General features: G+C 40.3%; 1 protein-coding gene across 4 annotated transcripts; it reads right to left on the bottom strand.

Annotated features, from left to right (window-relative positions):
- Positions 1-326: 326 nt before the first annotated feature.
- TEAD2 (TEA domain transcription factor 2) lies at positions 327-24,260 on the bottom strand. Of its 4 annotated transcripts, none has more exons than XM_087918548.1 (12): positions 23,907-24,260; positions 14,460-14,661; positions 13,353-13,417; positions 13,161-13,223; positions 11,433-11,561; positions 10,379-10,437; positions 10,214-10,278; positions 9,557-9,693; positions 7,495-7,659; positions 5,261-5,416; positions 3,027-3,182; positions 327-887 (listed from the first exon to the last, which is right to left on the bottom strand). In XM_087918548.1, exons 2-12 carry the CDS (start codon positions 14,605-14,607, stop codon positions 774-776), a joined length of 1,257 nt encoding a protein of 418 aa, XP_087774674.1. In that variant the 5' UTR covers positions 14,608-14,661; positions 23,907-24,260; the 3' UTR covers positions 327-773. The 4 variants fall into 4 exon arrangements, with proteins under 4 accessions (XP_087774674.1, XP_087774675.1, XP_087774676.1 ...); XM_087918549.1 differs by having other exon boundaries at positions 5,354-5,416; XM_087918550.1 differs by lacking the exon at positions 10,214-10,278 and having other exon boundaries at positions 7,495-7,628; positions 23,907-24,210.
- Positions 24,261-24,361: the final 101 nt, after the last annotated feature.

The raw sequence follows: 24,361 nt of genomic DNA, 5'->3' as shown, positions 1-24,361 counted from the left end.
AAGGACTGTACCCTACGAAGGAGATTCATCCAACATGGAACAAGAATTCAAATTTGATTTAAAACTTGTGTTAAACCTTAATATCATTGCTGCCACTGTATATAACCGTCTTCAACCTGAGTCACATTAAACCCTACAGTTTGTGGTGGGCTCTTAAAAGAATCTGGGGAGAACATGTGAATCGGAAGCATCAGGTTGTGCATTACTGATGTGAACCTTTCCCTAGAGTCTGATATACAGAGTGTAGGAATGGGGTCACTCTTCAGCAGTTTGCGAGAATTAAGTTATAATGTACATCAAAGCCTGACTGTGTTACAAAACAGTAATGCTAAGAAATACAATTTATTCTTACAATGGAGTGTTAAATCCCAGGAAGTAATGACAAGGGACAATGTTCTACCAGGAGATTTAGAAAGATATGCATGGAGTTGAGATCCTCAACATGCCTGAGATGATTTGACCAAAGGAGTATTTTTTCCAGTAGTACACCTGTTCAAAGGACCATCCCACCTGTAAGATGGTCTACTGAGCTATCCCATCTTTAAGATGGTCTAACTGAGCAATGGGTTCAAGCCTTTTAAAGGTTTAAACCTTGGTTTTGTGATCATCAAAGAGAGAAAAATATTTGTTAGTAAACTTAAAAAAGTAGATATGAACGGGGTCAGCAGTTTTTCTAGTGATTCAGCCATCAGTTCTACCATCCAGTATCATATGATAAGAGGAAGATGGTCTAGTTGGCTGGGGTTTATTTGTTGAGCATGATGAACTGCTTCTCAGTCCCGGCCCAGCCGATAGATGTGATGCTGCGATCCCCGTTCTTTTGCAGACACCTCAAACACAAAGGCCATGCACAGGAGCAATTCCTGCGTTTCTTGATCCCGCAAAACCTGTTTGGAAACGAGAATAATAGTTTTTAATGGTAGAGTTCACTAATTGGCTCATTGAAACAAACCAACCCATACCCTGGAGCAGATGTGTTTAACCTCCTAACCCCCTTTCCAGGGAAATTAACACAATATAAAAAATACAGGTGGTCCTTGATTTGCAACCATTTGTTTAGTGACTATTTGAAGTTACAACGGCACCAAAAAAAAAAAAGTGGCTTATCACCAGTTTTCACACTCACGACCATTAAAGCATCCACATGGTCAGGTGATAAAAATTTGGGTGCTTGGCAACTGGCATGTATTTATCTCTATTGCATTATCCTGGGATCATATGATCACCTTTTGTAACTTTCTCAGATAGCTTCCGACAAGCAAAGTCAATGGAGGAAATCAGATTTGCTTAGTGACCGCATGTTTCTTAACTATGGTAAAAATCAGCTGTAAAATGGAACAAATGTCATTTACCAGCTGCCTTGCTTAACACACACAAAAAATGTTAGACTTAGTTGTGATCATAAGTTGAGGACTACCTGTAATGTTAAGGCCAGTGTCTCTCCAGTCGGCTCTTTCATGGTAGGGACTAACCACTGAAACTCTATACTTGATTATGGGGCTGCTCTGGGCATTATCTTCCCTTATGTAACCTGTCCCTCATCCCTCATTGATTGATGCAATGCAGCATTCCACTACAGGCAGTCCTCAACTTACGACCACAATTGGGTTGTTAAGTGGGACATTTGTTAAGTGAGTATTGTCCCATTTTGTGACCTTTCTAGCAATAGGAGCTAAGTGAACCATTACAATTGTTAAGCTAGTAATATGGTTGTTAGGTGAATCTGGCTTCCCCAGACTGCTTGCCGGAAGGTCACAAAAGGGGAATCATATGACCCCGGGATACCGCAACCGTCATATGAATGAGTTGATCACATGACTATGGAGATGCTGCAATGGTCATGTATGTGAAAAATAGTCATAATGCTGTTGTAATTTTGGATGGTCACTAAACGGAAGTGTTGTAAGTTGGGGACTATCTGTATTTTAATGAGAACTATTAACCAATTGAATCTAAGTGTATTTACACATACGAATGACTATTCTAGAGGGCAGACTTCGGGATTAATAGTTCCTGAGATCACTTACTGTCTGCCAGATGTTTTCAGGTGTTTCCTGGCACAGTCCCCAACATCAAAATAAAATATATTTAAAATAGGCATTTTAACACCTCAACATTACCAAATCTCACTGAATCTAGGGCAAGAAGGTTTATCTTTCATATTATTGATCTTGCGATTTCAATTTATAAAAGAATAATTGTTAATATAAATTAGTAAGCCTCCAGGCATCCCTGGGAATATCATGTTGCTGAATCTTGGCTTACGTGACAGTTCTCTCAAAAACACTTTCAATGATGATGGAGAAAGCCATATAAAAGTCTGGAAACCGGTATTTTCAGTGATGCATGTGTGAATCACAGCAGGCAGCACAATCTTTAAAAAGGCCCTACCTTCTTAACCCAGGATGCCTCTCTGTCAGTAAATGGAACGGATATTATATAAGCATATAAAATATCTTTTTATCTGTTCAATTAAGTCGGGAACATATTTAAAACAACAAAACATTTAATGACTGTTCTCACTATTTAATTGATTAAATGTTCCAGACATAACCTTAATTGCACCTTAACTCATTTTGGGATGCTGAGAAAGAAGGGATCAGATAATCTTCATAAAGACTAACAGGAAACGAGTTTCTGGGACAGGTTTAACTTGCCTGGCACTCCCAGAGAAGCAACCAGCATAACAACTTTCGTTTCATGAAAAGAAAACCTATCTAGCTTAAATATGCCCTCAAACAAGCCATAGCAATTTTGTTAACAAAAAAAAATTATTATACTAAATTGGTGTTTCTCAACCTTGGTAAGTTTAAGACATGTGGACTTCAGCTCCCAGAATTCCCCAGCCATCATATGTTATACATGTCATAAATTTACCAAGGTTGAAAAACACTGAACTAAGCCCATGGGAACTAGAAACTGAAATAAAACAGGTTTGGGCAAAATTTTCTGTCTCCCCATTGTTTCCCTGTGGAAGTATAGTTTTGACTCTTTCTTGCCCTCCCCATAATTCCTTTCCCAAATACCTGCAGGATGGAGAAATTTTCAAGCACGCTATCCATCATTTGTTTTTCTGGTAGTGTTCGTAGTTTGCGAATAAAATTAATGAGGTACTTGCAAAGTGGTGAACGGTTTATATGGAAAACAAAGCGGCCATTTTCCCACTGAGCAGGCTCGGCTGTCTGGGGAATTGAGGGGATGAAATGAGACAGATAATAGAAAGTAAGACAGATTAGAGAAAAGCCCCAAACCTACAACCATACAATGCATACTTTCAGCAATCAGGTTTTTTAAAAAAGATTTTTTTATCCCACCATTGTTACTTTTATAAGTCATTCAAGCCAGTGAACATGTATAAAACTCTTCCGTCTTCCTATTTTCTCCACAACAACCCTTTGAAGTGGGTTGGGCTAAGAGGAGAGAGAGAGTAGTGCAAAGTCACCCAGCTGGTTTTCATTTCTAAGGCGGGACTAGAACTCATAGTCTCCTGATTGGTCCAAAATTATCCAGCTGGCTTTTATGCCTAATGCCAGACTAGAACTCACAATCTCCTGGTTTCCAGGAGAACATCTTAATCACTATTTCCAAAACGTGGACATTTTACAAAAGTAACATGAGATTCATTATTCTAAATGAAAAACAAAGGCAAATTTCATTGACAACAAGGATACTTTAAAAAAAAACCACCCACACTCACCCAGTTCTTTTGCCTGTTTCTCTTCAGCTCTTGCTAGCATCAAGATCTTTCCATACTGTCTTAGATCGCTGCAGCTTTACTTCCCCATGCCTAATTTTATAAAGCCCAAACCTTTTGCTTCTGTAGGCAAATATCTGATTTCCTGTTTTTTGGCAACTTCCAGATGTGTGGACTTCAACTCCCAGATTCTCCCAGCCAGCAAGGCTGACTAGAGTATTCTGGGAGTTGAGGCCTATACATGTAAAAGTTACTAAATTTGAGAAATACTGCACTAAACTCTGTAGATAAAATAGCACATCAACGGGAAAGATTTTAGCCCATCCAGTTCCTGTTATGGTAGTTTTCTGCTGACAAATAATCTGTAACATAAAGCTAATCCCAAACTTTTCTGCATTATACCTGGCGTTCAATATACCTGCATACAAGTAGTAGGCCTATTAAAGCCTAAAACTCTTAATAGTGGTTTTTCAACTCAAATTTTAAAAAACCATGCCTTTGATCTGATAGCCTTTCCTGCCCAAGTTCAAAATGAATCAATTCCTGGAGTTTTGTTTGCTTATGATGCAAAAAGTGATTATTATGGTATGTAGAAATAATATTCAATATGAGGTCCTGGTTTAATTATGACACCCCCTGACATGATGGATCTGAGTTCTTAAAGTCAGCAACCAAAACAGATTATGGTCTTGTTGACCGGGGGATTATGGGAATTCAACTCCAGTACAAATAAAGAGCAAGAGTATTAGACTACTTTAGACCAAGACAGCCACAGAATGAAAAGTAGCCATAGTTTGGTTCTCTTTATTGAGAATCCTGAATTTTCTCTTGCAGAAGGGCCAAGGAAACTAAAAGGAATTACAAGGAGATCCACAGAGGAGTTCCTAGCAACCTTTCTTCTATTGATTATTTCCCTCACCCAAGATGAATTTTGTGTGGTCCCTCCAGACTACAATTCTTGTGCTAACTCCAGAAGTCAGATTCCAAAAACAAAGTGCTACAGATTTTGCCTCTTGCCAATGAATAGAGAGAGGAAAAACCCCATATCTCTGTGTCTATTTGTTTTTATTTTATGTATTTGCAAATGAAAATTACAAATTCAAAGGAGCAAAATGAAAAAAACATTTAAAATGTGACAGGGATGATAGGCACACTTGTGCACTTATGCATACCCACTTAAGAATCTTTTAAATATGGGATGAACTCTCCAGAAGTTGATTAGAATTAAAACAGTGAAAGTTCATAGCTGAGACAACTGAATCGGATAAGATATGCCAGGCTTTGACCACACTGCCTATTTCCTTCAATCTTTCTGTTGGAAAATGTCAGTGTTGGCAGAGCAAGACAAGGCCAGATAATGCTGTGCACAAGCCAAATACAGTAAACAGACTTAGAACAAGGCAGCTCTTTAGCATAGTTGCATGCAACAACTTTGACATTCTATGACTGGGTTTCTTAGCTGTAAATTTATAACGCTCTGCTCCCCACATCCCACCCTGGCTCGTCCCAGCATGGTCACCCTCATTTCTGCCCTCAGTCTCAGAGCTCCACCCTCACCACACCCACCTCCAGTTTTTCCACCATCTGTTTACCAAACGAGCAGACTTTGGAGGAGCAACTGAGAGTCAGGGCCCGTGGGCCCTCGTATCGACTGCTCACCCCATAGAAGGCCCCTCCTATGCCTGCAGATTCTTGTCTTAGGAGGGAAAGGTTTAGGTCAGCCTAGAGCAAAAGATTGGAAAACAAAATCAGAACTGTTTTTAACAACTGATGCAAGGGTGGGACAAAGATTATTGAATGTTACTCTCTGGAGCAGTAGTCCCCAACCTTTGTTGGTCCAGCTTCTGGAAAGAGAGGGGAACTGCTCTGTGCGAGCAATACACCAGCACACGGGTGTGAAGCTCAACTTATGAATGGCAGGCTGGTGTGCACGCATGCGAATGCCCACCAGCCCATTGCTTGCACAAGTGGAGCTGCATGTGCACGCATGTGCTCCAGCCAGCCTCCTATCAGGCTGTGGCCCAATTCTGAATAGGCCACAGCCTGGTAGTGGGCTGAGGCCCAGGGGTTGGGGGCCCCTGCTCTAGAGTAATGCAATGACATTCCCAGTTATTAAGCAACATATCTATTTATTTCAGAAGCTTGGAACAACAAACAGCAGGGAAAAAGACATTGCAATGGCCATGCTTATCATTTTCCTAGAATACACAGGTAGTCCTCAACTTACAACCACAACTGGGATCAGAATTTCTGCTGTTAAGCAAAGAGGTTGTTCAGTGAGTTGTCCCCAACTTTGCAACCACTTTAGCCATCTTTTAAGTGAATCACTGCAGTTAATTGACTCACACGATGGTTAAGCAAATCCAGCTTCCCCCATTGACTTGTTTATGATCCCAGAATACTGCAGACATCATAAATGCCAGCTGCCAAGAGTTTGCCTTTTGATCACATGACCATGGGGACACTGCAACAGTCGTAAGGGTGAAAACTGGTCATAACTCACTTTTTTCAGTGCTGTTGTATCTATGGACAGGCACTAAACAATTTGTAAGTCAAAGGCTGCCTAGATAGAATTCTGTATTAAGGACAGCATATACCCCCAGAGTCCAAGAAAAGCATAAATAAAAGCATAAGCAAATATTATTTCTGATTTGTACTTAGCACAAGTGATAAATATTTTACACTACATTCACCAGTTGTTGATTTTAAAAATAATGATGTTATTTGAACATGAGGATGTGACTTGGAGCACTGTATTGTAGAAGAGAGAATACGTGGCTGGGCAAATTTTAACGCATCCAACAGTTCTAATATTTGTTCTTGATATAAAGCTGTCTAAGGTGACTTAATTATATCAGGATCAAAAACCAAATATCTCAGCAACAGTTTTATTGACAAAGCCTTCCTGTTTCTAATTTACTAGCTGTGAGGAATTAAGACTTGAGCATTGCCACTCTTCATAACTGAAAAGGATTTGTACTGAGGTCAAACACCAACCAACCAGATGTTGTGTAATTCATTAGCTTAGTTTTAAACTCAGTCTTGAGAATGACTTGATCGCTGCTGTTAACCAACAAGCAGATGTGTGCTGCAACAAGCCATTTTGAGAAGTGCGGGATGACTGTTTTCAGATATAGGTAGTCCCTGACTTACAACAGTTCATTTAGTCACCATCTAAACTTACAACGGCACTGGAAAAAAAAGTGACTTATGACTGTTTTTCACACTTGAACCATTCCCATCATGTGATCAAAATTCAGGCGCTCGGCAACTGATTCATATGTATGACCGTTGCAGTGTCCTGACAAGCAAAGTCAATGGGGAAGCCGGATTCCCTTAACAACTGTGTTCCTATTTGAACAACTGTAGTGACTCACTTAACAACTGTGGCAAGAAAGATGGTACAACAGGGCAAAAATCACTTAACAATGGTCATGCTTAGCAACAGGAATTTGGGGGCCAAATGTGGTCATAAGTCGAAAACTCCCTGAATAACCTAACTACCAGCTCTGAACATGTAAAACATGGATAAGCAACTTGCAAATGTTTGAACTACAACTCCTATAAGTCCTTGCCATTTACTATACTAATTAAAGCAGTTGGGGTTCAAAGTCCCAAGCATCTGGAATACATCAAGTTGGCTTGCCTGCCTCTGCTCTAAATCTATCTACAGACCTATACAATCTGGATACTAATACCAACAACACACACTGTTTCATGTGAATACTGATCATGAGTCCCAGGGGAGCCTGCTTGTATTCCTGATGATTTGGAAATTCAGTAAGCAAAAGAGTTCTTACCCAGAATTTGACCAAGAAGAAAGCTTGAGGAGGGCCTTGGTCATATAGATCTTGCAATCCACCTCCTTCCTCTGGAAACTTGTCATAGATTTGGCGTACATCCACCATCTCTAGCAGTGATCCACATATGGGTACTGGGCCAATGTAAACAAAACGATGCTGCCGCTTAAACCATGGAGAAGAGAAAGGGAAGCCAGAGCTATCAGATGAACATAGCCTGCCTCATCTCACAAACTGCTTTCTGGAGCGCTCAAGAACTTGCTGAGAGGTAGGAGCAGCATACCAGAAGTGTGTCCCCTCTGAATGCAAGGATGCACCAGAGGGAAAGGATGCCGTTTACTAGTGACAGCAAAGCATTACACTATTGCAAGGTTGGAACTCACTCAGCAATTTTCAGAATTTGCCTGCAATGGCATCACTCTGACATACTGACCTAAATAGGCATAGCCTTTCCAACTTTGAACCTCTCAGGCCAGCAGTTGCCAACCAGTGGGCCACGGTCCATTGGTGGGCTGTGAGAAAAATTTTGGTGGGCTGCAGAGAAATCTCACCCCCCGAGCACCCCGCCCCCCAAAGCAGGCTGCGCAGAAACAGGCTACCCACATGGCCCGCGGGAACCCTCCCCACCCATTCCTTACCCAGTAAACTTGCCTGCTAAATTTCTTATTTTCCTTTTTCCGACCATCATCTGTTCTGCTGTGCTGGGAGATTTAGATTAGCTAGGAAGCAGGAAATGGTTGGATTTCTTGCTTTCTAGCTAGTCTTTAGATCTTCGGCACTGCTTTTAAGTATAGCCGAACCTCCCTTAGGACTGAAGGTTTGCTTGCAAGCAAATTCAGCACAGATTCACGGCAAACAAATTTGAGAGACTGAGCTAGCCAATGGCAGATAGATCACTGAATGATTCTGTGAGCAACTCAAGCTGCTTGCTTTGCCTGATTTTGGGTAAAAGTTGCTCTTTTTTAAATAAAAAATTCAATTATTTATATAAATATTTATAATATTTACATACAAGCCATGCCCACCCAGTCACATGACCACCAAGCCACACCCACAAATTAGGTCACACCCACAGAACCAGTTAGTGGTCCCTGGGATCTATGATTATGAGTTTGGTGGTCCCCAAGGTCCAAAAGGTTGGTGACCCCTGCCTCAGACATCCTGGATTGAACTTTCAGTGTAATTAAGGAGCTATGAGATAGGTGGAGGTTTTTTTTCAGATAAACTTGCTAAATCTGCATAGTTTTCATACATGCAGAAGACAGAAGTTAACTGAAAAGTAGCATCTGCTCGTTGTATTTGTATTTGTATGAATACAGCCTTTTTTGTTTGAAATTCATGCTTCGAGACCTTAGTGCAAGGTTTCTCAATCTTGGCAGATTGAAGATATGTGGACTTCAACTCCCAGAACTCCCTAGCCAATGTGGAATTCTGGGAGTTGAAATTCACATGTCTCCAAGTTGCCAAGATAGAGAAAGACTGCCTTAGTGTGTTGGGTGAAACCAATCATTTATTATTTCGGTATTGGATAAGTCATGGTTAAGCAAATGATACTTCACATAGCACATAAACACATTTACCTACTATTACTTAGAGCTAAGCTAACATTTTCATCCCAAACTTACTGCTAAAATCAGATTTTAAACCATACAATTTTTCAGGTTTGACTTCCAGATGGTAATAGACCTGCTACCACCTTAAATTCGTAAATTCTATCTTTACTTCACCAGGTTGCTTTGCCTTTATTCCCAATTCATTCTAATTGATCATGATAATCTATCTTTCCTCAAAGAACTCTATCCTGTTTATCCTGACTTTCCTGGATTAAGTAAATAAATTTTTTTCTTATTATTCTCTTAATAACTGGAGCGTTAGGTAGGAAGACTGTTACTATCCCAAATAGGTTACTGAGCTTCACATACCGAATAGGACTAAGCATCACTTCTCTAGTTTTAATCTTATTATAGTCAGCTTTACCATTCCTCAGACTTTTCAAGCCAAGTTTACTCTAGCGGATGGAAACAGATGGACCATTGAAGGGGCACATGTGCACCAATTTTACCATATTTCGTTCGTTCTGCCATTCCATAAAAGCAGTAAACTCCACCAGTTGAAGTGTTTCTGTACCAATAAGATTCTTTTGCAAAGACGTAGTTGTGGTGGTCAGACAAGAACTCCTCCCTGTGGTGGTGAGATAACCTGACAAGCCAAGAGAAAAAGACTTGTGGCTAATGGAACATGGTTAGTAGTACAGTCCTCGCTTAATGATGGTAATTGGGACCAGCAACTCTATTGCCAAACAATACAGTCGTAAAGAGTGACATTATATGGCCGCATTGACTTATGATGGCAGTTATAGCAACCCGAGTTGCTATTGTTACGTGAATTCTGCATGGTCATAGCTTCTTGTGTTTTATGGGATCGCCACTGGCAATCTCTTGCTGGTTTCCTCATTGACTCTGCTTATTGGAAGCCAGCAAAGAAAGTCACAAATGGAGATCACATGATCACAGGAAGCTGCAACATCGTAATTGTGAGTCGGTTGCCAAGCATCTGAATTACAATCATGTCTATGTGGATGCTGCAACGACAGGGACCTGTTGTAAGTCCCCCTTCCTCAGTGCCATCGTATCTTGGAACAGTCGCTGAACGGATAGTTGTTCTATCAGGACTACCTGTAAGATAACAAATGGGTGATGGAAATAGGAATAATGCTTACCTGAGGCAACAAATGTTGTTGCAATTGATGTGATTGGATATGGGGCCTGGAGGATGGGCTTGATACTGAGGAAAGGGAGGACATATAAAAGTAGCAATTCAGCAGAAAATGTTCCAGAGATAGACATAAACATGCTGGTTGCAAAAAGATCAATCCAAAACTTACTCTGGAGTAGTTTCTTGGTCTGTATCCCCAGCCCAGAAATGGAAAAGGTCTGTGGACCCCTGAAACCAGAAAGAACATTTAAAATATTCCTACCATTTCTGTGTCATACAATATAAACCAAATTTATTTTGCAAATATGGAAATGTTCTTTAATTGACCCAAATAGTACCCATGATTAAACATAATGACAATTTTTTTAAAGGCATGTAAGTCTTATAGATTGCAAACACCAAGTTAGAAAAAACATTCTCTTACGTTAATAAAACAGAATACCTGCTATGACAGAGGCATAAATCATCAGAAAGCATGTGCTATTTTTTAAAAAATATTCTGATAAACTTGATGCCAGTTTATCAATTACAGATAGTCTTCAATTTATGACTATAATTGAGCCTGGAATTACAATCATACCAGTCATTAAGTAGGTCATCATGTGACCAAACCAATTTAGCACCTTTTTTGTGGTGATCATTAAATAAATAGTCATGGTTGTTAAGCAAACCCACTGTCTTCGCTGGGCATTTTGTGCAGGAAACCAGAAGCAAATGCCAATTTCCAACGACAACAACAAAATCTCATAAATCATGGTCATGTGACCCTGAGATGCTGCAAACAGCTGTAAATATGAGCTCCCCAAACTCCCAAAATACAGTCACATAATTGCAGTGGGAGACCGTATCAGAACTTCAACTAGATCATAAGTATCTATTTGGGGGTCTGTTGTAAGTCAAGGACTACATGCACAGGCAAATAACTAAAATCAAGGACTACCTACATATAATTGATCAGCAGAGAGTTCTTTCGCCAGGCAAATGTCCTACATAAGCAGGTCACTTTACAACGTGGTCTTCCCTCAGACAATGCTTTCAGAAAGAGCATGGAGAAAATTCCTGGAAAGTGCCCAAACCACAATTTCCCAAATTCTTTAGGAGAAATTAAGCCTTAAACTGCAGCAACCTACAACCTGAAATCTGCAGCCTGAGAACTCCACCCCCACCCCCAAAAGCTCCAGAGAAATCCCAGCTCACAGCCTTTCCCACCACATAATGCTTACAGTGTTGGTGCTGGATGGATACTGGAGTTCCAACAGGTCTAGTTCCTCCTCGAAGACAGTGACCGAAGCAAGCTGAGCAGAAGTCACGGCTGCCATATTCTGCAGTTCTTCGTCCTTTTCCATTTCATCCTGGGAAGCAGAGTGAGGCAGGAAAGAGAGATGCATTCTGTATTTTAGGAGATCATTTCTCTTGCTTTATGAACTCATATTGCCCTTTCCACATAGATTACTACTCTACCAAGGGAATCTTGCATGCATTGAAATTGCAGTGGGCTTCCTATGATAAGTGTCATTCTGAGATATCCAGAGATTTATTTGTCTTCCTTCCTTCCTTCCTTCCTTCCTTCCTTCCTTCCTTCCTTCCTTCCTTCCTTTCCTTCCTTCCTTCCTTCCTTCCTTCCTCCCTCCATGTTCCTAGCACTCCTCTATTCATCATCAGCCGCCTCCTCCTCTTATATTTGACCGAGTAAAATCTAAATACATGCTTGCCTCTGATCAGACCCAGAAGACTACTATGAGGTGCTTGAATTTTGAATTCGCACACGCTGGTCTATAACTTTTTGTAAAATGTGGAGCATGAACGATTAAAAGAAGGATTTGAGACAACCATTTGTGTGAAATGATATAAGGCAGGGGTTCCCAATGCCCGGGTCGTGGCCCAATCCTGGGCCATAGCCTATTCACAACTGGGCCTTGAGTCAGCACACATGCATGCGTGCGCAGCTCAACTTGCATGAACAGAGAGCTGGCGAGCACGTGTATATGCACTGGCCTGCCATTTGCATGAGTTGAGCTGCGTGTGTGTGTTTGTGTATATGTGTGTGTGTGTGTGTGCCAGCCCGCTTGTGTAAGTTGCACATGCACCTATGTGCATCGGCTTGCTGCTCACATGGCCCTGTTCCCCTCTCTACCCTCCAGCCAGGCCACCAAGCCACAAAGATTGAGGACCACTGGTGCTGGGCTTCCTGCCTGAGCAGAGGATTGGACTAGAAGACGTCCAAGGTCCCTTCCAACTCTGTTATAAAAAATGGTTCCACTCGTGTACTCTCTTTATCTAAGCTTTCTTTTTCATTGTGCCCTGCTAACATGTCTATCAGTACCTGATTGCTCTTCCATGAAGGCAGTCAGGGTGTTGTGCATTCGGTTCACAATTGTTCCCCATCTATGTCCTGACCAAACTGAGACCTGCTTAGCTTCAGGTATTCTCAGATCATGTCATGTTGGGTAGGTTTAAGATCCTAGGCTCAACCCCTTCATTAAAGCAAACAGTTAAGAACTGTATCTAGCATTTCTCCAGGCTAGAAATTTTAAAAAAAACAAAGCCTACACCACCTCAGAAAAATTTAAACGAAGTTAAAAGAGATCCCATCATTTCAAGAAATCTAGGATTCCAAATTTGCAATTAACTTTTTCTCCCATTATTATGACTCCCACTATATTCCTAATCAGGTTATATATTTCATTTACTGGAATGTAGTCAAACTCATATACCTGCAACTATCTGTTTCCTTATCTGTTGTGACCCTTTCAACCTGCCTTGAAATGGCTGGGTACAGAAGACTAGCAAAAGATGACATTTTGCATAAATAACTTTACATACTTTATCAGATACAGAACCAATGAAGTATTAATACACTGTGCACCCAGTTCATTATGCGTCATTCTTTCAGCAGGACAGGTATATGATTTTAGCATGAATTAGTCAAAATTGATAGGGAAATCTCTTACTTTGAGCTTGGTTTGAATTTCCCGTGTTTTTCGCCGGGCCAACACCTGGATGTGACTGGAGACCTGAGAAAGGGTTCAGAGATAGAAAAAAAAACATAAAATGGTTTGAAAGAGACAATAGCAGATTTCATTCCATCTCCCTCAAACTTAATTCTTATAACTTACAGCTCCCTGCCCAAACTTCTTGTTTACCTGTTTCCTTGTCCGTGTTTTCCCAGTCCTCAACTTAATATAACGGGCAATGAGCTCATTACGACCTGCAAGACAAGAAATGGGAAAAGAGAAAACGAGAAAAACAGTTGGGAAATAAAAACATACTATCTGCTGTTATGAGCTCCATGTGGGACGAGAACATTTTTTTCAGGTCATTCTGTCTGGCCGTGCCATTGTTAGTAAACCAAATGGCTACATTAGCAGAGGGAAAGCTTGGATCTCAGATGTCTCAAATTCTGGATCATGTGGATAAGTAGATACCCAGATTTTATATTTTACAGACAGACAGACAGACAGACTAGATGGATGGATGGAGGGAGGGAGGGAGGGAGAGAGAGAGAGAGAGAGAGAGAGAGAGAGAGAATAGAGAGAGAGAGAGAGAGAATAGAGAGAGAGAGAGAGAGAGAGAGATTAGATTAGATACAGACAGACGATAGACAGACAGACGGATGGATGGTGGATGAGGGTGAATAGATGGATGGATGTATAGACAGACAGACAGACAGACAGATCTGTCCATGTCATGTACCATAAATCTGAGTATATACGGAACAATAAAAATCATAAAAAACACAACAAAAACTCCCAGCACCCCAAAGGCAACACATTTCTACACAGCCAGATTCAAATCTAACTTCTGGGCTCTAACTTCACTCATCGCTCTGGCTGGGGAATTCTGGGAGCTGAAGTCCATATGTCTTAAGGTTGCCAAGGTTGAGAAACATCATTCTAAGTCTAAAATGCTGGTGGTTCCCTCTGCTTTGTTTTTATGAGAGCCTCGAGAAGATTCACTGTGCACAATTTCACTGCACCCAGGACTCTGCCATTCAAACGTGCAAGCTGATAAATGCAAGCTGACCTTGCATTTATGTTTTCGGAGAGATTAGAACCATGTCCATCGTTTTTAAATTGAACTCAATCCTATGTATTTTTTTTTTTTAAAAAACTGTATTCTGTGGTATCCACAAGCGTTTTCATAAAGAATCATGGGGTTGGAAGGGATCTTAGAGATCATCTAGTCCACCCCTACTCAGTGCAGGAATGGAAATTCGGGATAGGGAAGCTGAGGCTCACATGTCTACCTACCATACATCTTTCCGTCATCTGAAAGAATGATTTTGCGCCTCCCGCAGGGTGGGTAGATTGCCAGCGCCTCCTGGAAACTCTGCTCAATGTCCGCGCTCCATATTCCTTCGGCATCACTATCCAGACCCTTTCCCCCAGCTTCCCCCATCTCTCTGGAGGGGCTGGCCTCCTTTGCACAGCTCTATAATGCCAGGAGAGATACCTAGGAGCAGAAAAGCAGAAGAGACGTTGAATCTGAGTTAAGGCTTCCTAAAACCAATTCAACAGCAGCAAAAGGGAAAGTGGTCCATTCAAGGAACTGTTTGCAATCTAATCTTTTCTAGATACAGGTAGTCCTAAACTTACAACCATTCATTTAGTGACCATTTAAAGTTATTACAGCACTGAAAAAAGTGACTTCAGATCATTTTCACACTTATGACCGTTGCAGCATCCCCATGGTCATGTGATCAACATTTGGGTGTATGGCAATTGGCATATATGGTAATTGCAGCATGTGTTCACTTTTTGTGACCTTCTGACAAGAAAATTAATGGGGAAGCAAGATTCACATAACCTTGTTTAGTAACAGAAATTTTGGGCTCAGTTGTGGTTGTAGGTCAAGGATTCCAATGGATTGCATTGGATTACATATCCTATCACTTTCAGCCAGCATAGTAAAACGGGTGTTGCAGTAGAAAAAATTAAAAACCATCTCTCCACAAATCCTCAATTTGGGTCTCCCAGGTTTTATTAGACTATCGCTTTGATCACACATTTGGATCTGGTTGGGAAGAACGGAACTGCACTCCACCATCATTTGAGGGTCCAAAGCCAAGAACATCAGAGATAAATGATTTTGTGTGGCAGTTCTGAAAAGATAGAATATTTGCAAAGCTGATATAAGGGAAGAGAAAGAGCACCGGCTTATATATAAAGAAGCAGACCTTCATAAGACCAATCAGGCTTGAAAAACAGGGTTCAGTTCCCCTGTTTTAAAAAGACAAACAAGGAATTTGGATGCTGACAAACCAATCCCAATGCACACTTTGTTTTCACTATTTTTGTTTAAAGATGGTATCTGTTGGTATAAAAAAAATCTTTAATTCCTTCCTTCCTTCCTTCCTTCCTTCCTTCCTTCCTTTCTTCCTTCCTTCCTTCCTTCCTTCCCTTCCCTTCCCTTCCCTCCACTGTATTTGCAATCCACCCTAATCCCAAAATACTCAGGGCAGCCCACAAAATCACCCAAGAGAAAACCAAAATCATCATCGTAACTAATTTGAACAACAAAAATAACCACAAAAAGAAAAGCAACTACAAAAAGCAAAGTAAAATTTAAACTCGATAAAAATTAAGTTTGATCTATGCTCAGTGGAGACTGAAGGTGTATTGAAACAAAGCCATTTTAACCTTTTGTTTTTTAATTGTGGTAAAGTGGGGGTTGCATATAATTTGTGGGGGGAAGTGTACCATAAGCAGGTGTTGGCTGACATATCCTGATGCTGTGGAGTTGCTTTAAAGAATGTCCAAGTCTTTGCATTGAGCATGGAAGCCTAACAGCAAGTGAAGAAGTGACTTTAATATACGTATTATACTACCAATAATCCTGCTGCTATATTTTATACTAGCTGCAGTTTTGTTTATCTCCAAAATCAGCTGCAGGTCAAGCCCATTGTGAAGACAACCTCAGAACTGGGGCTCCTTACAGTACTGTATGTCGGTACCTCACCAAAATGTCTATGCCTTCAACCTATAGAACTGCTTCTGAACTCAAGGTGGCGGGAAAGATATTCCCTTATGAGTTTCAATCATCCACCACCAGGGGTGGGATTCTACCGATTCTGTCCGGCTCTGTAGAACTGGTAGCTTTGAAGAGCAGCAGACACAGAACTGGTTCTGTGTCTGCTGCTGTTTTGGCCCACCCACCTGCCCGGGCTCTTACCTGATCTTTATTTCCTGCTTTTTCAACCTCAGCTGCTTTGCGTGGCACAGCTGCGGTTAAAAAAGCAGGAAAAAAGTGGTTTTTCAAAGGCTGCACACCTGCGCGTTGTAAATGTAAATCACAGAACCAGTAGTTACACCAGTCGAATCCCACCCCTGCCCACCACCACTGAGCCAACGCATTATGAACTGAATTTCTCCTGCATAGTGTCCCATCCCCAACTCACTTCTTACACTGACCTCCTCAGTTCAGACGAATCTGTTCCTTCTACTGTAACACCAGTTAAAGGGAAAAGAGAGAGAAAATGCAGGAAAAGATTTACAGATGCGATTAGGAAAACACAAGTAAGGAAAGTTGCAAAAAAAAGTATCATCAACTTCATCCCGAAGTCAATAGAGAGGCTGTAAAAAAGTATGCATCTAATAACCCCTACATTAATCAGGCAGCTACATTGAATACAATTAAAAAGTATCACAAATTGGATCAACCTCTTGGATTAAGTATTTGTCTGGTTTTAAATATGAACCCCCAAGGAAAAGATTGTTGATCTCAGACCTCGGTTACCTTATGTCTGGTGCTGTGTCCTGCAGTGGCAAGATGAGACTCCCAAGATGTTCTGCAGTGGCAATAGAGTCCAGCTCCTCCCCTTGAGCCTTATCCTAAATTCTTACACAGCCTTCTCACCCACCAGCATCGAATGGCAGAGCACTTTCATTCTGCTGCCCGGAAGTACAACAGATGCTTCCAAATGAGCTCTTTTGGAGCCAGAGAGGTAAAGGAGGGAAATTTTATGCCAACATTCAAATTGCAAGGCCAGGTCTTGCAGGATAGAGAATATCACAATATCACAGGATAGAGAATATCATGGTGGGGCCTCAGCAGCAGCCTTCATTTCTCCAGATATACTTCGTTGGTGATGTGATACAAGGACAAATTTAAATTCTCATATGTAACCCAATATAATAATTTGGATTCTGCCCTACATATTGTAAGCTGCTTTGTCTCTTAGATAGCCAACTGCCATGTAAAAAGCCCAAACTGAATAATTTTATAACAACCATGAAAGAGAGGTTAGCTGGCAAGGCTAACCTTTTTCAGTCTAGCTAAGAAGAAGCCCATAACTAAATGGACCTCTATTATTAGATAGTTCTTAATAGCTTGACATCTAGTTATTTAACAGAAGTTACTGCTGATATTTGTAATCTGCATATAATAATGTTTGTTGAAAAACCAGGGGTGGGCTTCAGTGTCAATGGTGGAACAGTTCAGTGCTGGTTCTTAAAATGTATTCTTATGCCAAACTTGGGCTTGGAAATTTAACATTATTTCAAGTGCGTGAGCACTACTCAAATCACTAGCTGCGGTTGGTAGATTCTTGACTCAAGAAAGCCAAGAAATATATAAACAAGCCTTACAACCTTGACGTCTGCTGATGTTTTGCACTCGGGTAATCTGGAATTACACTTATCACAAAGATGTTTTGTAGAAATAAGGCGCCTATTGCAATGTTTCTTAACCTTGGCCACTTGAAGATATGTGGACTTCAATTCCCATAATTTCTTAGCAGGAATTGGTTGAAGCCCATACATCTTCCTGAGGCCTAGATTGAGAAATATTGCTCTAATGGATGATTAGGGTGATATAATTAGATTGAAGACCCAAATAAATTTGCCCATTTGGTTTCTCTGTCAATTTCCCATTTTTGAAGATCAACTTTGTCTAATATAACCAATATTAGCAAATATATGCATTTTTTATATTGTTATGCATAAACATTTTAGAGGCTGGAAACTTTTCCATTATAACAAATATTTTTTACTAGCATTCTTGATTGGAAATAAAAGTAAAATCAAGCTGCAACTACACTTTGGCTCAAAAAATCAGATAAAGTCACTTTCAAATGCAGATTAAATAAATATACTTTATTCATTTTACATAGCCATCCATCTTACATCAAATTTTGGGTGGCTCCTAATCAACAATTAAAACAATATCAATAAAAACCAGCATTATATATAAATATTTTAAAAATATTAAAAGATATAATTTTAATATCTTTAATATAAACATTAAAAACCTGGAACCAAAGTAAGGCTTCCAACATCCTGGTTAAATCATCTCATCTGCCTCAACCTATGTAAGCACTTGAAGGGAAAACAAAGTTTTAAATGCTAGTCAGGAGGTGGGGGGAGGGGTGACGTAAATGCTTCCTGAATCTCATAAAGGGAATTCCATAGGGCAGGGGCTACCATGGAAATGGCACCTTTCCTTAATCCCATAGGAAGGTAATGTTGAAAGGAAGGGACTTGGAGTGTTCCCTCTATCTGACCTGGCAGGAAGGGTAGACATCCTTAGGGTGAGGTTGTCCTGCAGATAACCAGGCCCTGTGTCATATAGCTAGCCGTCGACTAGCAACCATTCATTTAGCGGCCCAAGTTGCTATGGCACTGAAAAAAGTGACCGACTTGTACCCATTTTTCACACTTATGACTGTTGCGGCATCCTCATGGACATGAGATCAAAATTCGGATGGTTCACAAGTGACTCATATCTATGACGGCTGCAGTGTTCTGGGATCACATGATCACTTTTTGCAACCTTCTATCAAGCAAGTCAATGGGGAAGCCAAGATTCACTTAACAACTGTGTTATCAACTTAACAATTGCAGCTTATTCACTTAATAACTGCAGTAAGAAAGATTATAAAATGGGCGAGAACTCGTGTAACAGCTGTCTCACTTAGCAAGAAAAATTTTGGGCTCAGTTGTGCTTGTAAATCAAGGATTACCTGTATAAGGCTTAAAAGGTAATAACCAGCATCTTCAATTGCATCCCGGAAGGAACCCGGGAGCAAGTACAGTTCAAGCAACATGGATATTATATGGCAGGCGTTCATTTGTGCATACACAAGATCTAGGTTGCACGTGTGAAACCATCCCCCCTCCACCAGACTGTGGAGCCAGAAAGATGGGGGACCGCTGTTATATGGGCAAATCCAGGGGCATCCAGCACTGTGTGTACCTCCAGATTCTGAATTAATTGTAGCTTCTGAGTAGTCTTCAAAAGTAGCTTCATATAGAATGCATTGCAGTACAGGTAATCCTCCAGTTACGATTGTTTGCTTAGTGACCATTTGAAGTTATGACAGACCTCTCCAGGGGTACTTATGACTTGGTTCTGAAATTCTAACAGCTTCCCCAACAACTAGCCTGCATTTATAGCTGTTTGCTGTGTCCTGTGGTCATATGACCGCATTTAAAGACATTTTTGCCAAAACCCAGCATTTACTTCTGGGTTTCAGCAAAACTGGCCCAAGACAAACAATTGTTTTGCTTAACAACTGTAGCATGGCTGCCACAAAAAATGGGCAAATTTGGATCAGTCATAAGAGTGACTCACTTTACGACCATAATGACTTACGACTTTATTGGGCAGGCTCCATTACAGTTGTAAGACAAGAATTACCTGCAATTCAAATGGGAAGTGACCAATGCATGAATGACCCTCTCCTTCACTTCTTCTACATCCTCAGGGTGAGGGCATATAGTTAAACAACTCAGCCAACACAGCACAAAGGCCCCCTGTTCTTTACATGCATTGTGGCACATAAAACAGGCAGAAATCTTATCATGGCTGCCATCTTGATTTTTTTGACCTCACTCTGTGGCTCTGTAGATACCCCTGGAGAAAAGCTTTCCTTACACACACTCAGTGGGCAGCCAAAACTATAAATTATACTGCAGAAGGTATTTGAGGAGCATAATAATAATAATTCTGTAGGGAAGGGGTGTCAGAAGGAAGCAGGAAGAATTATGGTTACCAGTTAAACAAATGTGCTAAAGAGGCAAGCTTCCAAAAAGTTTTTTTTTAAGTGGATTAGAATAAAATAATAGAACAGAATAACAGAGTTGGAAGGGACCTTAGAGGTCTTCTAGTCCAACCCCCTGCTGAAGCAGGAAACTATACCATTACAGACAAATTCTTGTCCAATTTCTTCTTAAAAACCTCCAATAATGGAGCACCCACATACCCTCTAATTTACAGATACTCCTTGGGGTGATCCATTGTGCCAAGAGTTTTGCTTAGATAAGAATTAAGCACTGGTTTGTGTTTATGAACCATGGCTTAACATAAATACAACCAACTGTGGTTTATTCAATAAACAATGATCAAACTTAAGTCAGATTACTATAAGTAAGAAAGCTGTAACTAGCCGGAGGCTGGCACTCAGAAAGTACAGTATCATGCTGGGAAATGAAACAGATCTAAAATGCAATTTTCTGAAGGGAAGATCAAATCCCCACACACATACTACCCTTCCAGAGTGGAAGTCCAGCATATACTAGTTAAGCTTCATCCAGAGAAAATATACCCCTCAAAGAAAGAGGGAGACCCACCCTCACTTTGTCCCCTCCCAACCTATGCTGTTTCTTGTCAAGTTGAAACCCAGTTCTCTGCTTGGTTATTCCAGTTCAGATGACCCCTGGAGCACAGTTCATCACAAGACAAAGAAACCCTCCAGCCTGGATTACATCTTGCATTAAAGACAGGAAGAGGGTTAGCTCTTTCATCTCCAATCGGATTTTTCCTCTTCTTTTTATACACAGCATTTTGGCCTGTTTCCTTTCCTTCATCAACCACAAGGCTGCAACAGCTACAGTCAAATAACATTTTTTTTACATTATTATGACTATTTTACAAAGTACTAAATCACTTCCCTAAATCAGAGCCCCCAGCTTTTTCAAACCCGAGCCAAGGACATGGATCTATGGAAGTTAAAACAACTTATTTGTTTTGACTCTGCTCTGACGTTATGACTCTGCTCTGACGTTTCCCCCCTGGTTTTGAGAATCAATTTCCAAGTACCGTTATGGAGGAAAGCTGTTATTTGGAGGAACATCCCTTCAACAAAACTCCACTTCACACGTCCTGGGACTATTTCCCACTCAATTCAATTTCCTGTTTCTACCCTTGCAGTCTCGAAACCACTAATATATAAGTGATTTTCAGAAAGAGTCCTAGTTCTGAAGCAATGAGCCATAGAAAGATCTAAATCAAAGGTAATTGTGTGTCCCTCACAGAAAAAAAAGTGAGTTCAAAAAAAAAGGATAAACACTGAATTTGCCTTGAAAACACTTAACTTATCAAAGAAAAAGGAATAAAAAAACCTGACATTAAAAAAAAACCTGAACAATTTTCTTCTTTATGGATAAATATTTTCAAAGCAACAGTATCAAAACATGAGAAGAAAATGGATGCTGAATCGGGTTTCTTAAGTGCTATCACAACATATACCTAAACTAGTAATTGCTAAAGAAGATGAGTGTATAGTACAGCTGTGACAGTACAAAGCTGAAGGGTTTTACTATAGAAATGAGTCAACCATTCTAAGATGACGCCAATTGCCACCCTAATCTATATTCTTGCTACAGCAAATCCACACATAAAGATAAAACAAAGAACAGCAAAATGTATGAGTGAAGGGGTGAGATCAGGTACTTGTAATGCAGAATTGAACCACTGGCAGTGTTTGATTTACTTTATGGAGGTTTTTTTAAATAAGAAATGGCTTGAGTTGCACAGGAAGTTAAGAAAAGTAGGCTGCTTGTGCCCTCCACCCAGCAATAATGGGCCCCAGCCTTATCCTGTAATTTGAGTAACATAAGCACCCATGTGAAAGGTCATGTTTGTTTTTGGAACAAGTCACATCAAGGTCTTGGGCAAATGGAAACTGCTGTAGACAAATCTCTCTTTCACACATGGGGGGGAAGAAGAGGAGGGAGCATTAGTTAACTAGGCCTTCTCTCCTTTGAAAGCAATCAAATGCAGAAAGCACCACACACTCACATTAGTAATCATCATATCAGACATCCCATATGAAACATGACAACCTAATCACAATTCATCTCCGAAAAAAGAGAGAAAACTTTGGAGAGTACCATAATGACATTGCTGATGCTACTCATATTCTGAAATAAATCAACTTTGGGAAACATTTTTCTCTTTTTTAAATCCCTGCTATCAACTCAAAGTGCATCATAAAAAAACAGTTCTTCTAGATGCTGTTCTAAAATCTTTTCCTAACTGTGATGAAGGCATCTGTCAGAACAACATGGGAGAAATTGAACCAACAAAGATACAAAACTGGAAGATCAGGATCTACCAGGAGACTTCCAAGATGATTTATTGTATATTGTCAATGTTTTCCGACCCCTGAGGTTTAACACGACAGCAATAGAAAGGTTATTGACCTATATTTGCACATTTACTGGAGTCTCAGTATTCCTGGCTATAAAATGGGGTTTTGTTTATGCTGGCAAGCAATTTTGTTCCTCAGGATTGCAAGTAAAAACGAGCAGGCAGAAAATAGGTACACAATAAGATCTCCTGAACAATGCACAAAAATCACTAGGAATGGAAGTTAAAGTTTACTTATCGATAAATCCCCGAGTTCTACTAAAAAGCAAAGCTCACACCCCCCCTTTCCCCAGTTGTTTTCTTCTGGCATAGAATACAATCCCTGGAAATTACACACAGCAGAATGTCAAACTTGGGACTTCCTACTGCCACAGAATGCAAGAAATTACTTTTGCTTTAGCCTGCATGGATCCAGATTACAGGTTCTTCACTGTTCACTGAATTAATTATTTTTTAAAAACACTTAGTTTTATGATTTATAATTGGAAAAGTTTTCAACTTGTTAATATGGTTCTAAATTCTGACATGCCAATTGTTTTAAAATTATCCTCCCTTATCTGGCTCAAGTTTATCATTATGTATACTCACAAATAAGAAATATTTTTGCTGCTCTTATTATTTTTATTGGGTGCCAGCTATGATTGTGGCTTTGCATCCCTTCCTGAATTACAGCCCAGTTTCCCAAAATGTAATCAGCAATGGAATTTACACACCTTTCATTGAAACTCTCAAAGCTGATCCCTTTGCAACCAACACTGTTGGCACACTCAGACTAATAAACTCTTGGTTTAAAAACAAAACGTTATCAGTTTCCTCCCCTTTCTCCAGACAAAGAAAAATGTCCAGGTACACAATCCATGTATGCAAATGAGTGATTCTTTTCTCCAGCCTTTACTTCAAGCTTTCTCATGTATAATACTTTTTCCCCATGTAAACAGAGCTCTCCGTTTGCTTCTTAAGAACACAGAACGAAAGTAAGACATGCTGCATGTGAACAATCGTTTGGAAACGGGCACTCATAGTTAGGTTAGATGACAAATGTTGATTTTTAGAAATATCCAATCAATTGAGAAATAAAAACAGTTCTACATATATACCTCCTTAAAATCCCAGACCAAACCCCCCCATTTAAATTCAAGGGTAAACGTATTTCCACCCACCTCACAAATAGAGAAAGTTAATTGCAGTATTACTTTCCCGTTCCGCAGCAGAACCTGTTTTTTTAATCAGTATCTTTTCTAATAGGATTTGTTCTCAACAGGAATCTGATTAATCACTTTTTTTTTTTAAGAAAAGGATGAATTGGAAGGGAAAAGAGTCTTACTTACTTTCAGAAGACACTCAAGAGCTTGGTTTTGTGTGTGCTAGTGGAGGAGAAAAGTGGGAAAGGAAAGGAAAAACTTTATCTGAACTTTTGCTTTATTAAAAAAAAAAGTTGTGAAGGACAAGGAAGAAAAAAAAGTGAGAGATAATAATGAAGCGCTCCACTGGCAGGGTTAATTTTGGCTCCTCCAAGAAGTTACTGCCCACTCATTAGGATTGGGAAAAAAAGAAGAGCTAAGATGTGGTAGTGTATGCAAAGAAGCAACAGGCCTGCGTGGTATTTTGGAAAGGTGACAGTTTTCCTCTGGAATCCTTGGAATGAAGCAGAGGAATTAAATTAGCAGCAGTGAGTCAGTTTCGGGAGGGGGGGGAGGAAGGGGCGGAGTCGGAGGCAGAAAGAGGCGGGGTCTAGAAGACTGATATCACATCCCCACGGGAGGAAAATGTTGGATGGGAAAGG

This window comes from Pseudonaja textilis, chromosome Z, assembly GCF_049901715.1.
Source record: "Pseudonaja textilis isolate UNSWEBS1 chromosome Z, rPseTex1.2, whole genome shotgun sequence".
NCBI classification, from domain to species: domain Eukaryota; kingdom Metazoa; phylum Chordata; class Lepidosauria; order Squamata; family Elapidae; genus Pseudonaja; species Pseudonaja textilis.
This window is presented reverse-complemented; position numbering and strand designations above follow the sequence as displayed.